The sequence below is a fragment of the Bacillus rossius genome, chromosome 8 (assembly GCF_032445375.1).
Source record: "Bacillus rossius redtenbacheri isolate Brsri chromosome 8, Brsri_v3, whole genome shotgun sequence".
NCBI classification, from domain to species: domain Eukaryota; kingdom Metazoa; phylum Arthropoda; class Insecta; order Phasmatodea; family Bacillidae; genus Bacillus; species Bacillus rossius.
Window position 1 is genome coordinate 13,216,978 of NC_086336.1, and position 15,859 is coordinate 13,232,836.

The 15,859-nt window shown below is 37.9% G+C and overlaps 1 protein-coding gene across 3 annotated transcripts in view; it reads left to right on the top strand.

Annotated features, from left to right (window-relative positions):
* LOC134535524 (uncharacterized) overlaps window positions 1–15,859 on the top strand; it is a 295,751-nt gene that overhangs the window by 242,817 nt on the left and 37,075 nt on the right. For all 3 annotated transcript variants that reach the window (XM_063374667.1, XM_063374666.1, XM_063374668.1), the window contains 2 exons: window positions 6,022–8,132; window positions 10,058–10,202. In XM_063374667.1, the coding sequence (XP_063230737.1) occupies window positions 6,022–8,132; window positions 10,058–10,202 (2,256 nt within the window). The remainder of the gene's footprint in view (window positions 1–6,021; window positions 8,133–10,057; window positions 10,203–15,859) is intronic.

Consider the following 15,859-nt stretch of genomic DNA (forward strand, 5'->3'; position numbering starts at 1 on the left):
ATATTTCATATAACTCAGACTGATTTAGAGAAACAAAAGTGAAATCAAGAAACTTTGCACAATTATTTATGAGAGAACCTACAAATTAACCTTTTAGTACACAAATATGCATTAGGTGTTAGGAATACGGCAGAGCTTTTCTTTGATTAATGTGCATTGTACAGCGATTGCATGTAAGTTGATAACTTATATTATGCTAGAATGATTTTCCAAAAAAAAAAAATAATAAAATCGAAATTTTTTTTTTTCCCTTGAAATTTTTTCAATCTTTCTCTTGGAGATTATTTTGAAGCCTGAAGTAGTTTACTGTTTTATGGAGTGGCAATGTAATGTACTGTGAAATTCTATGAACCATCATTTAGGTGGGTTAGGTTAAGTTAAGTTACCTAGGTATATTTTAAATTGGTAACTGATAATGTGTTTACAGTATTTTTACTGTAGTTACCCAAACATAACCAACTGTCCACACTATATTAAAATATTTTAAATGGAGCATACTTAACCTAACCAACCATATACATACACTAATTATAAATATTTTTATTATAGCTAACCAAACCCAACCAACCATTTTAACGATGTCACAATATATACTATATATATATATATATATATATATATATTACACATATGCATATGCATACACACACAACCCCCCCCCCCCCCCCCCGCCTCCTCCCTAACCAATCATTAAAATTGTAAACTACTTTAAGCATTACAGCGCCCTATTAGTGAATGTTTTGAAAACACTTCAGGAAATAAAGAAAAGTAAAAAAAAAGCATTTAAGCCCTTCCCCCTCCACCAGAAAACAATTTTTAGAATGACTAAACTACAGAATTACAAAAAAAAAATTGTGAATTTGGTGTCTCACCATTATTTTGAAGTCCCTACCTGTAAGTATTTAGACTCATACAGTAGGGGTGTGCGAATATTCGTAAACACGAATAGTTGCGAATAGTAACTGACGAACTATTCACATTCGTAAGTCGAATAGCAAAATTTAAAATTGCGAATACCGTATTGGCCCGAATATAAGGCGACCTGCAGTTTCAGGAGGCCAAACAAATGTAAAAATAATTTTGGTAGAAATTAATGTGAAAATTCATAAGACATACATTTTGTGTTGATAAATCCTTTTTGCATTTATGTATACCACATTTAACTTTCCGTTTCACAGCTACATATTACTATTTAGTAGTGTGTTAAATGTAACAAAGAAAACAAAGAATGCAGCTTACCGGCATAAAACAAGTGGCTAGCTGCCATGGTGAAGCATATGGCCATGAATAACTTCGGTGACGTGACCGCGAATATTTTTCCACATTACTCTCTGACAGAGAGTCTCTGTCCTATGAATTTTAAAGAATAATCTAATATAATTATGTTGTTTGAAAGGTTTTTACATAAATAAAGAGTGGATTACTGTGAAATTATTAAAATAGCTTTTGAAGCAACGTACCAAATATGGTGTCTTCGTGCGTGTTCGGCCATGTTCGTTTAACAACAAAGAAATATTGTGAAACGACAGTTGGCAGCCGTGAATTTCCAAACATTACATCCGAAATGTTCTTTACATTTTCTGTTTGTAAACGTAAACAATCGTTCTGAAAATAGCTGTGATATTTTAGTACAAATATTTCCGTTAAAAATCTGGAATTAAATTACCGTAAATGTTAACACGCGATTGTACACAAAGTACAAATATGAATTGTGTAATAAAAGGTTGCCATTTTGAGATGCTTCAACATTCACATTTTTACTCAATAACAAATATTTTAATTTTCAACTTTAAATAAAAATACTAAGTGATTTTTTTTTTTTTTTTTTTTTTTTTTGTGGTTTCATTCACAGAAAATATCTTGTATAAACTAAATATATGAAAACCCACCATTGTTTGACATCGTCCGGGCCTACGGCCCCCTGTAAGTCCGATATGCCACCGCCCAAACACCACCCACCCTCCATTCAAACCTCCTGCCTACCCGTGCGTACGTGTGCGTGCGTGCGTGTGCGTGCGTGTGTGTTCGCCCGGCAAGAGGGCGCTGTCGAGCCAGTGCGCCGCACCCCTAAAAACATAAGTATATATAATTGTGTTGTTTGTTTTTATATTCCCTAAGTGCAACGTGACGGCAGATCGGCCGGGAGGGTTTTATGTACTTTTATTTTTTAACTAATTTATTAAAATATCATAGCGTTTCCGGACATTCCCGAGGAAACCCGAAGCCAGACAATAATTAAATTTAAATCTTAATAATTATAATTGATACAATCTTTTCTCTTCATTCAAAAATTGTTATATAATTTTCAATGCATTCTTGTCATGTTAATTTAGTTTCCCGTGGCACGAATTCGCTAATATCTATCAACGGCAATTGTTTCGGCGAGAGGACGCCATGTTAGTCGAGCGAGCCATGATCTTAGCCCAGTCTTCCACCATCAACGACCGAGAGCAGACGCATCAGCACTCCGGGGACCTCACCGCTTGTATTCTCTGCCAAGTAATTCTGTTAACTTTAATTTCATTTCAATCGCTTTCTTTTAGTCCTCGGAGCAGCTCTCGGTCGGGGGACTGCTTTATTAATTAATTTACGGCCAGTCTCGGTCTTTTATCTTGTACTACGTAATTCAATATGTGACCACGTGGTGGCTCATCACCTATAAACCGATTTGTGCCGCGGGCGTTTTGCATAGCTTCAACCGTGTACTTGTGTGAGCGGAATTAGCGGAATAAATCAGGTGTGTGAATTTCACGTATTATTCTTTTATTTTCAATCTGTGTGACCACGTGGAGAGTGACGGCGTGTGGGACGCCTGAGAGCCCACTTCGTAGGGAAAAGCGTGCCCGACGCTGAGAGCGGGCAGGAATTAGTGCTAGATGTTTTCAAGGGGGGATATCACGTCTCACATGGGCGACGTCACGCCTTGAGTTAGGAGTCTCACCGGGTCCACGTGCCGTACCACGTGGTGGCGCCCACTAGCAATCCACCGTAAAGCCGACCGATCGACCCCCCCCCCCCTCCCCGTGTCAGTTCAGTGTGGTAACATATAAAAAATATATATATTAAAACCATTCGACCATCAAAATCCACTATTCGCACACCCCTATCATACAGTCAAACCTCTCTGAAACGACCCCTCACGGTTCCCAGGAATAGGGTCGTAATAGAGGGGGGGGGGGGGGGGGGGTCGTAATAGATGTTTTGCGAAATTTTCAGTTGATTTCACCCCCCCCCCCCCCCCCCCCCCCCCCCCCCCCCCCCCCCCCCCCCCCTTCTTCCAAACCGCTACTCGCTAAGAAACCAGCCGTACAATGGCAGTATGCTGTCACTCACAATGCTAGACGGCTTTGCTTTAAATCCACTTCAACCTTCATGACAAGTCCGTCGCCCTACAGGCCACCTCTAAAGAAAATATGTCAAAAGACAGTTTATTTTTACTGGTTAGTTTACATGTACGTTTTCTGCTTGCCGTAGTTAAATACACTAGAACCCCGGATTTAACGAAGCAGTGATTTTACGATTACATTCAAGGGAACCGTCAAAAATTTTGACATTTTGACCAAAATGTGAAAATCCGAAAAAAATTAAAAAAAAAAAAACGAAAGATCATTAAAATCTGTTAACTTTAACACACAGCGTATTTTTGTGTCGGCTTTAATACTTCCAATAATGTTCATGTAAGAATAACAAAAAAAATGATGGGACATTTCCTTTAAAAATATGGCAGCGGTAGGTTCTGCAACGCGAGTGGAAGCACACGAAGCTTGCCCGGCTGGCTGGCGGCAGCGGCTTCATGACGCATAAGCAGACCCCTCCCTCCCCACTATAACATTCTTCAAGGCTAGCTCATCCCTCCCAGTCACACAAACCATCTAGTGTCCTCCTTTATAACATCCCAACTTCTATCCCTTTGAAAAACCTTTAGTGAGAAAATGCTCTTTTCACCCTCCCTTCTCCCGTAAAATTGAGCTATTATGAATGGGGTACAAAAGCTGTGAGGGAGGGGTAAGATCGTTATAAATATTTTCGGACCCCTCCCTCGCCAGTCAAACGCGCCCAAATAAAAGTATGTCAAAATATGTCACTTTTCACACCAAGTACGAGTTCAGTCATCTCTGGCAAGGAATTTACAAGCTTTCAAACTTAAATATAAATGTATTTTAATAGCAAGGGTCCTATGAAAAGGAATATACCGAATAAAATCAAGCTACTGTCACCAAACAAAGCATAAAACGACCCAATGCGTGGTCGCTTCGTTATTGCTCGCGCGAGAGGCGAGACGTGGAATGTTAGACGAAAGATAAATGCGAGGGAGACAGACGGCAGCCAGTGTGTTTCCTGCGTGGGGAATAAGTGGCGTAGCCTTTTTTTTATTCTTGGTGAAGCTTTTTTTCTGTCAACCCACGGGAAAAGATAATTGCTTGAGCTGTCAAAATAAACATCGCTGCGGCAGTTAAAACAAGTCGAGGCGGGCGTGCATCCTGTCAGTCGCTGTGTATATCTACTCGAAAATCATAACATCTCAATTCATAACAAGATTCCTTATAACCTACACGTATTGCCGTATGTTTTCAGTCTGATCCATGCAAGTTCTTTAGCCACATTTTGAATGAAAACAACTGGCGGGCCAGTGTTGTGCCCTGTTTTGCGGACACAAAAAGCTTATATCAATTTGCTGACAGTTTTAATATATTTTTACTCTCCTCGTTAAAATGAAGCAGATAATGTGATTGTTAACAAGTACAAGCAGCATCCTAGATCGGCCGCAGCGCACGGTATGGGGAGAGGGTGAGAGGGCGAGCGAGCGGCCAACTACCATGTTCAAACGTTGCGGCCGGAGGCTTTTTCCTGCATTGTATTAATAGTAATTAATATTTACTGGTTTTTTATTTATTAAGTCATAATACACAAAATGGAAAAAAAAAAACCTGCATAAGTCATCAACAATAGTTCAAAAATTCAAGCCAGAAAATATACCAAATCGGACTTCAAAAACTAAGCAAACATTGTCAACCAATAGTAATCAAAATCAAGAGAAATCCAGCAGGTAGCTTTGCCTTAACTGCGTACCACACTAGACACTCGCAAAAAGCTAAACGTAAACACGTTGCCACAAAAACCTTTATCTGCACCCTGCCGTTAAAGGGACGTGGAATGGGGGTTGTCAAGCGCTGACAGTGGTCGACAGGAAGTGGTATCTATTTTTAGATATGCGCTGCCTATGGCAGTACAGCACTGGGCAAGATAAACTCAGTAACATGCTACTCACCACAAGAAACTTATTTTCTGTCCGATTTTCTTCTGATTTTCGGCAATTTTTTCACGGTTCCTCGAAATCAGGTTGTAATAGAGAGGTGGTCGCAATAAATGGGGTCGCAACAAAAAGGTTTTACTGTATTTAGTTATCCTAAATTCTCTGGATAACGTGGACTTTTTTTTGTTCTGGATCCATTTCTGTCTCAATTAATTAAACTTTACATGGTTCTGTTGTACTTAAAAGTGAGCATTACTTTACACTAAAGTTTTATTTATTGGATAAAGTTTTATGTGACATGGCTATGTCCTAACCACTCAGGTATTTACTTTATGCTCATTCATGTTGGTCATAGTGGGGTGGTTGAATCAATCTTATTAGATATATATTTTGTTGAGTGATATCACTGTAATGTTAGTGCAGTTATTGTAAAAACAGTCTTGTGACTTATTATCCATCTATGCATACGGCTTTGCTACTTCAAGAACAACTAATTTAAGAACATCATTGAAAGATTATGACTGAAACCTATCTTTTTGAGGGATAATCCTGAATGTATGGATATACAAATAATAATTTATTTTTCAATACTAATGCTGAGTACACTAATTAAAGGAGTTTACACTTATACTCATTTAGGTGACCCCTGGCTGCTTTATTTGTTTTCTTTAGCCCATTATATGTGAACCATTATTTTATCTGCGTATTGAGCATGTTTTTCCGTGCATTCATTACTAATATTTTTTGTGATTGCGTATATGTTGAAGGGCCGTTTTGCGAGAACATAACTGTCTCCAAGTACTCCTGCACCAGCTAAAGTCGCCCAGTCTGACCATCGTGAGTAACGCCTGCGGGACCCTGTGGAACCTCTCTGCCCGCTGCCTGGAGGACCAGAAGGCTCTGTGGGAGCTGGGGGCTGTGAACATGCTCCGCAGCCTGGTGCACTCGAAGCACAAGATGATCTCGATGGGCTCCAGCGCTGCCCTGAAGAACCTCCTGTCGGCCCGCCCCGCCTCCAGCCTGGCCCCCCTCGACCCCGCGGGGAGGGGCTCCATGCCCGGGCTGTTCGCCCGCAAGCAGAAGGCCCTGGAGCAGGAGCTGGACCAGTCGCTGGCCGAGACCTGCGACAACATCGAGCCCAACGTGTCGCCGTCGTCGTTCCGCGACGACAGGTTCGTGTTCTCCGCCACGGACCGGCAGTACCGCCAGAGGGTGCTGCACCACGCCCAGCAGTACCAGCAGCAGCTGATGGCCCGGTACCACGCCCGGGGGGTGGTCGCCAGGTCCGACAGTCGGGACTCCGTCACGAGCACGCTCTCGGACACGGTGTTCGAGCGAGTCAGCAGGAGCGTGGGGGGCGTGCAGGGCTCGCCCACCGACGACGCGCAGGTTCCGTTGATCGCGAACCCCTCGTCTCTTACGGGGAGCCTGAGCGAGACGGGCCACGTTCAGTACGAGAATGTTGCCTTCTCCGACAGAAGATTTCTTCGAAGGTATTGCAATTCCATGAAGGACAGTGATGATGGCAGAAGAAATGGATCTTCAGAGCAAACTAATGAGGACAACGCCAATGGCAGAGAGAGGTCTCGAACTGGTTCACTTGATTCATCCTACCAGCGAACAAAGTTGGATCAAATAGATGAAGGCACACCAGCTGGCAATGAACATGACGAAGATACAACCAAGGATCCTCATAAAGGAACCAGTGTAAAAAACTCTCTTCAGGAATCATGCCCTTCAATAGTTAATTCTTCAAAAGATCTCGGTTATGAGAGTGGAAGAACATATTCTCGGCAATCTGTTTTCTCTCCACTAGAAGGTGGTACTAGTAGTTGTGGTAGCAGTCATATTCAGTACCAACAGGTGAATAGGATACCTTCCAGTACACAGTCATTTACATCTCCAAGGAGTAAATTTCCAGAATATACTTTCGAGGAACAGGAGCAGCCTGTTGACTACAGTCTCAAATATGTGGAGAATGATTCTGGTGGCTCAGTCGCTCAAGATTGTGCGAGTGGACAAAGCTCAGACATCAAGAACAAAACTCCACAACCTGCCTCTTACAGGGACTGTGTTTCTGAGACGGGAAACAGCTCTGGCCATGACAATCTTGGTCAAGGGTTCAGTAGGTTCAGGGGCCACTGTGTTCCTTCCAGCAAAAACGTGAAAATGAGCATGGTGTATGGAGACTACGCAGAGACCGACCTTGACCAACTGACGGATTATAGCTTGAAGTACGCCGAAGAAGTTGACGAAAGCGAGTTCGAGAAGAACGCGGCAGAGGGGCAGCAGGAGAGGGAAAGGTACTTGGACAATTCTGTCCCAATGCAGGAAGACACTCTGAAGACCTACTGTACCGAGGGAACTCCGTATGAAACACCATACAATTTCTCTACCGCCACATCCATGTCAGACTTGCGCTGCGATACATCTGCCCCTCACCAGGACTTAAAAGATGAGTCCACGGAGGAAACCAAAGAAGACAGTTTTGGCAAGGATGGTGTAGAGAATGCCGAGTCTGCAGAAGTGGTTGGGGAAGAGGCATCCACCTTGAACCAGAGCGATGCCGACAAAGAGCCCCAGGAGAAGTTTTCTTCTGTGACTGCCCCTGCCCTGCCAAGCAGGTTGTCGTCCGGACTGAGCTCTGGGCTGATGTCTCCCGAGAAGCCGGTGCAGTACTGCGAAGAGGGCACACCGGGATGTTTCTCCCGAGTCAGCTCTTTGAGCTCGCTCAGCAGCTTGCCGGTGCACTCGGACACCAATCGAACAGAGGTCCCTGTTTCGAACACAAGGCCAGAGCCAAGACCCGAGAAGAAGACAAGCAACCCCACAGCCCCCACTGAGGAAGTGAAGGAGGAACCTCATGCTGACAGGGAGGGTATGGTTATCTTCCTCGTTATGTTGTTTTTTGTGTAGCATATAGAACCTGTCTGCTGTTCCCACATGAGGATATTCTTAGACTAGGAAGATTGGCGATAGTAGAACCTTTTGTATGTGGTCACTTGATAAATGAGTGTAGTCACTTGAGGAAAGAGCCAGTGGTAGCATGACAATGAAAATAATGGGGAAAGTGGGAGTGATTCAAGAAATCCCATTAATATGTTAGGTTCACCCCATTTCCAACCTTATAAATTCACTGGGTCATTTACATTTCCAGGGTTTTATTATTATGGAGAAGGGTCTTACGGAGGAGGTTATAGAATAGCCTCCTAATTAGAAGGCTGGAACATTTTAAAAATTAACTCTCAAACAATGTTTTAAGCCAACCTAGAACTTAAAATTTGACTTTTTTTTTTAAATTAATCTTAAGGAAATTTGTTGTTCTTTCTAGAAAATTTATAGTTTTACTAATGCTAACGATCCAATTTTGTTGAAATCACGTCATCATATGAGGCATTAATATCTGAAGGTTTTTATTACATGAAATAATGGAAACTAATTTGAAATCATGTCAGCATTTTAAATTAGATGCTAATAAAACTTAAATTTTTAATTTTCTATTAACGTCCTCACTTTTCACAGATAAACTAGACAATCAAGGATAAAATAGGAAATGGCAGGGGTGGGGCCCTTGGCAGTTGCCCCGCTTGCTCGGCCTTGGCAGTTGCCCCGCTTGCTCGGCCTTGGAGCCGCCCTCGGTTTTACCCAGGAATTTTCCCAGACCACTTTTTTGATGGACACATGTTTGAAATCATGACTCCAAACTCTTATTTCATTATTTGCAAAGTGAGATAACATACTGCCAAGCTAGTGTAGTACATGCCATTGGCCCTGGGTTCAAGTCCCAGTACATCCATTCCCTTTTAATGTTTCTTGCCTTCATGCAGTTGCTGGGATGGCTTATTTCCCCCAGAAATTCTTGATTTTAGGTGTTGTATGGGTGGTGTGTCTAATGCCCTGTTGACGAAGTCTTTAGCTCAATTATAGTTTCTTCCATACCATTAATAATTAGTGTGTATGATGGTGAAGATGATATACCATATCTTTCTGTTCATGTTTTCATTAATAATGAATATTGGTGTTTAAGTCTGGAATCAATTATAAAAAAAAATAAGGATCCTGCAAATTTGCTGTGGACTTTGTTTTTTTTTATTATTTCTATAACTTGGTTTTGGGACTCGATAGTTGAATAATTCAGACGTGCAAAGAAAAAAATCACTTGAGCAGTTAACTCAGCAAAATGTCCTTAGGACTACACTGATTTCAGGGTATGGTTATTTAATTTTGAAACGGTGTGTTAAACACATGTTGTCATTTGAACTTTTCTCCAATAAACTTAAGGCATTGCTGGAAGTCCTAAAGTGCTATGCCGCATGTCAAAAATACATTTAAGCTAGTTTTATAATTTTCTTGTTCTACAACTCACAGAAAATATGATGCAACTAGTCTATGCAAAATATTTATATGTTTTTTATTTACAAAATATTAAAATAATTTTATATGTGTAAACAAAAACAACCCAGAGTGTAGCTGAAAGTTAAATCAGTACTACATAAATATTCTTTTTGTTTGTTTTGCTTGTAGAAACCATTTAAAAGTATCTAAATCATTGTTTATTAATTCAAATACTAGATGCTACTATCAATGAAGTTTGTAATATTCCATCTATGCCACAGTTTAAAAGTCATTAAATTTGGAGATGTGGTACATGATAATGCTCTGAATGATAATAATTATAATAAATGAAAATTACATCTAGACCTTATGGCTTTTATTGTCAATCTTTTATTGACTATCTGGTTTTGAACCATCAACCTGGATCGCTGTATTGTGCACTTATGTTATTCCATTTTCATGTTCCAGGTAAAGTGGTGACGTTTGGAGGTGCGGATCACTACGCAGAGGAAACACCATTAATGTTCTCGCGTTGTAGTTCTCTTGGTTCTCTCAGCAGTTTCGAGCAGCATTCCATTCATGATGACCGCAGCTCAGTCATAAGTGATTTTAGGTGATTAAACTAGTCTGACATGCTTTGCTTGAAAAAATTTTCATAAAATTTCATTTTCTTGGAAGAACATGAAAATTTATGTATACTTTGTAATGAATGAGTTGGCATGTATGAATATCAGCATTTGAGTTCAAATAGTATTTTGGTAAAAATATAAAAATAGTGTTCGAAAGAGTTTTTAAAATTATTTTTATAATAGTAGTTCAAAAGTAAAAATTATTTAGTAGATAACTTCACATAGTTTATAAATACTACAAAACAACTATAAACACAGGATTCTTTCTAATTTTTAGTGATATTTTTCCAATGGTGACAAACTGCTTAGTGTTTGCTTATTATTAACTTACCAAAAAAATTCATATTTCAGATAGTTTTTCCACCTGATATTTAACTATTCTGCTGTCAACTGGGCACATGTTGAACTAAAATATTAATAATTATATCGGGCCCATTAATATATTTTAACACGACTCAATCTCTATGTTGACAGTTACATCCAGGAATGCAAACGCCGTTATTAGATTTAGAATATTTATTTACAAGTGTGGTTATGTGAAAATCAGTCAAATTTAAATAATAAATTATTGTTTTGATATTTGAAATTTCAATTATTCGCACAGTTTTACAAATTAATTTTAGTATAATGCATTACCGTATTTACTCGTGTATAGCGCGCCCTCGTGTATAGCGCGCACCACGATTTTTGCAACAAATTCCAAAGAAAAAAAAAATTGAAAATTTTTATCCCATAAATAAATTATACTAACATTTTGTGGTACCTGATTATTTAAATTTATGTGTGGTGATGCGTCAGGAAAATACTTAAAATCTGCTGTGTAGATGGAAGATAATGATGCGCTGTATCCTGTATCGTCACAACTGGTACGTGGGAGGGAGGGAGGGAGGGAGGCGTGCCACGCTACGCTGCTAAGCTGGCGTGGAGAACTAGATGACTCACCGGTCGCTGCTGGGAGGAGGAATGGAGGAAGCGAAGAAAGAGGCCGGGGGGGGGGGGGGGGAACTGGTGACAACATTCTCTCTCTCTTTTTTTTTTTACTAGCTTCTGAGCTGGCTTTCTGTAAAGGGGGGAGGTCTAAAACTAAACAAGAGACCATGATGTGCCAGCTTGTGCGCAAGTGCGAGTGTGTGTGTGTGTGTGTGTGTGTGAGACCAGTGTGTGTGTGTGTGTGTGGGTGCGTGCATGCGTGTGGGGGGGGGGGGGGGGGGGGGAGCTGGCCAGAAACGTCACCGTCACCCGGCAGTTAACGACTTCCACTCCTTCTCCCCGCCTCCTCACTTTCCCCCCCACCACCATGTATAGCGAGCATCCTTATTTTTTTCCTTTACTTGAGGGGAAAAAAGGGCGCGCTATACAGGAGTATATACGGTATATTTGTTTAAAAAAAGTTAACTAAGAGGTAATAAACAGGAAAAAATAAATAAGTTTATCACATAATCCACTTGTTAATATAGTAGTAGTAATGTAATATATTCCTCTAAATATGTTTCAACTGATAAGCACATATTTAATGTACAGTTTTGCATATTTCTATCATTTACTCAATATTTTATAACTGGCTTTTGTAAATGTTAAATTCTGATGAAATCAATGTGATACGTGTACATGGTTTGTAATATAAATTTTTAAATAGTCCTTATATCAATGTAAAATGTTGTATATGCTTTTTACTGCCAAAAAATTTAACAATTTTGATTTCAACAGATTAATGGTTTCCTGTTTAATGGGCAGGCTTACCAGTTATTTGACATTATTTATTGAATTTGGATTGTTTGTATGTATGCAACATTAAATTAGAGAATAATTTCTGTATTATAGATAGTGGTGGAATTAATTTTATTTTAAAAGGGAGTTTCATACATTGTACTAGTGAAATCTCATAAAATACATAAATAAAAACTCAGTTTCTGCAATTAAGTACCGTAGACAGACTGTTAACTATTTGTAAATCGGTTTGTGGGCTCTAAAGACATAAACCAGTTTTTAAAAGTGAGAAATTCCTTTAGGTGAAGTTTTTTGCAATGAAGTTTCACTGTAGTATATTCTTAAATGTTCCATGTATAAATGTATAGGTGTGTTATATAGACACAAAATAAAATATTTCATGCTTTGATAAAAAAAAAAAATTCCCCTTTGATTCACAGGAAAAAACTTATTGTGGAACTTTGTCATAACATACAAGTTATAATGTACATAAAAGGACCTAATAATTAAAAAAAAAATTTAACTATCACAAGTGGAAACTTTACCATGGATTACATACTAATTAATTGGTTTTGGGATTCAAATACATCGTGGTACATAACTTCATAAACAGAATTTATAAAGGGGTATTAATTTAATTTGTGCCCACTTTGAAAAAGTCTGAATTTTGATTCTTAAAAATGATTATGAAAATACTTTTTCTTGGTATTTAAGTAAACTTACAGCTTTTCTTACATGGATTGGAAAATACATGCACTGTTAAATAGTGATGGATCAAATTCCAGTTTTTATGGGATTCAAATCACAAAGAGTACCTTAAATCTACCCCTCAAATCAAATTATAGGTTTCAAAGTTCAAGTAAAATACCTGATACGCAATATATAAACAAACTAAATTTGTTGTTTAAACATTAAAAACTTTGAATAATTGTTTTACTAACTAAATTACCTGAATTAAACATATTGTAATTTTATTTACATTTAGGCATGTACCGATATTGAAAAACCGGTTACAGATTACGATTAACGATTCACTAATAAATTCAAATTCAGTCAATGTTCCAAACCGATTAAGAATACGATTATATTTGCCCGATTATTACATACATAAATTAAAAAAGAAAGCAAAGAGAACAACATTGTGATTAAAATATTTATTTTGTTATTTTGCTAAATGCCAACAAATAGCAAACTTAGCGAAATATACTGTAATATTTGATCAAAGAATTCGTCTTTTGTCACTCCGTTTACGTAATGTATGGACGTGCATTAGTGACTAGAAAACAATAAAACAATCTACAGTCTCCGAGTCGTCTTTGCTAACACAAACATTACCAATATTCGAAAAATTATTTTCGGTCGCAAATAGAAATATTCTTACAACCGACCACCAACTATCGCAATCGTGAACTTTTATTCCTGGTTAAATATTTGTTGTTAATATACGGTAAAAATAAAAAGTAAAGACTCTCCCGTTATTAAAGCGACTTCAATTATAATAAAAAATAATAGAAAGAGGTTCACGCATACAACGGAAATTCCGGTGAAGTGAGAAAGTTGGCCAAATTGTTTTTGTTCATCACATCCACATGACGTGCGTAACCTAAATGTAAAATGGAGATCTTGTGATGATGCTGTAGTGTTCAAATAATATTATTGTGTTTTATACAGGCCTGTGCGGGATCCCGAAATTCAGGAAAAATTTCGGGAACATAGAGGCTTTTATCCCGTCGGGAGGGAAAATAAATTTCCCGAAATTTTCGGGAATTTTAAGTTTATCTTTACTAGATATAACATAACCTCAAATCAATCAGCTAATGAACCTAATACAGTAGAACCTCAATGATACGTTCCAGTTTCATACATTTTCCCGCGTCATACGCCAATTAATCTTGGTCCCGCCGAAAGTACTTTTACAAATGGTTTACTTTCCCGGAACACACACTTATAAAATCATTAATTTCCCGTTTCATACGTTTTTACGAAGCGGAAAAGCCCTTAAATTCACAAATGTTTTTATATATTCCTCCTTATAAACTACGTTTTAATGCTTTTATTTTGAAAAACGTTCATTGTTTACAATTGCAAATGTAACAAAATAAATTTATATCACCATAGATATGGATAGTATCAGGAAGACTGTGCACTTCGCTAGTAGCATCTATAGCCAGCACCGAAGCAAGACTAGTGGCGCAAACTAGCAATGATTATGAAAATGGTGCACGCGTTTTACCAAGGCACGGATCTCATATTTTGTGCATTCATTAATCTTTGAACTGAATATACCTGTTTATTATTTACTTACGATCTGATTGTTTTGTATTTTACGTTTCTCAAATTAAAATTTTATTGAAAATTGTTTAGTTGCTTAAAGTTGTTTGTAAAATAAAACAAACAAGCAAATAGTTATGATTTTTTTTACAATAGCCTAATTTATTTTTATTTTTAATTTAGGCTTGGTGACTTTTCCCCCTCCCTCCAAGAAAGGACTTCATAACATTTTGTAAGGCCACTGTTTCTCATGTCAGCTTTACTTGATTATGGACTGTATTTTACATTTCTGGTGGTTTTATTTTATAAATACATATATATATATATTGATGAATTCATAACTTTTATTAATATAATGCAATTATTTACGCATATGTATTTATGTTTAATCTGACATTGTGCTGGTATGCTAGATTGGAAGAAAATTGTATTATTGCCATTCCCTTTTCATACACTTTACCGCATCATACACCATTTTTGTGCCCTGCGTTGAAAAGTGTATGACAGGGGTTCTACTGTACACATTTCCTTCAAAATAAACATTTACAGTGCTGGAAAGAAGGAAAACCGCAAATCTTTATTCTGTTTTAGCAATCTTTAAACTTTTTTTTTCCAGGTTTAATGATAACTTGTTTTCATAATGTCTGACATACGTACGTAATTACCTATAACATACCCGAAATACGACAGCATTAAAAATAATGAATGCCTCACTTGATGTTTATAGCAAAACAAACAAAAATACGTGAAAATGGTTTTATCTCAACTCTACTCACGAGAGAAACTTGTCAAACATGAAAGCAATACGCCAGTTTTGCATTAAATAATGCCCGAATTTTCTATGCCATTAATTATCTTAACTAAAATATAGACCCTACTAATATTTTGTCATTCTGCCGATTTAAAACACCTAAAATATTTTTATTATCAAACATCACGAAATGTCCGAAAATCAGTTTCCTTTGGATGCCAACAGGCCATAAACAAAGCATAAATGATTCCTGTTGATCGGATCACGTATTTCTTTGTCATATTTTCGGAGATTTAAAATCCAAAATAAAAAAATAATAATTATATTGTAAAAATAAATACAAGTTACCGTAATAGCTTTGAAATGTAGAAAAGTATAATATTTTCTTTTGGACAGTTAATTTTTTAGTGTTTTTGAGTTTAAAGATAAACAAACTTCAGCATTTTGGAGGTATTGGTAGTTGGTTACACTGTCCAGTGGCGTAGCGTGCCATCTCGGCGCCTGGGGCGGGAAACCCATTTTGCCGCCCCCATTCTATAGGTGCTTAGTTAAAATTAATTTTCACATGCAATGAGTTGCCTTTTATTGAAGTTAAAATAGGATGAGCGGTTTTACAAGCGGATTCTACGGGCCTTATGAGCAGCGAAGTCAGAAATAACTTTGTCAAAATCAATATTAGCAGCCAATTCTTGTTCAATCGTCAATATAGTCAAGTTTGATAGTATAGCGGAGTTATGTTCTTATATATTTTTAATGCCTTTTTGGTAATTATATTTAATTTTCGGAGCTCCGAAGTATATGATCAAATTATAATTTTTCGGGGGAATTGTTAAAGTATTTTTTTAGTATTATTATATAGCTATTTTTTATAAGTAGTAATAGGGTATGTATTTTATGATGGATGCACCGATT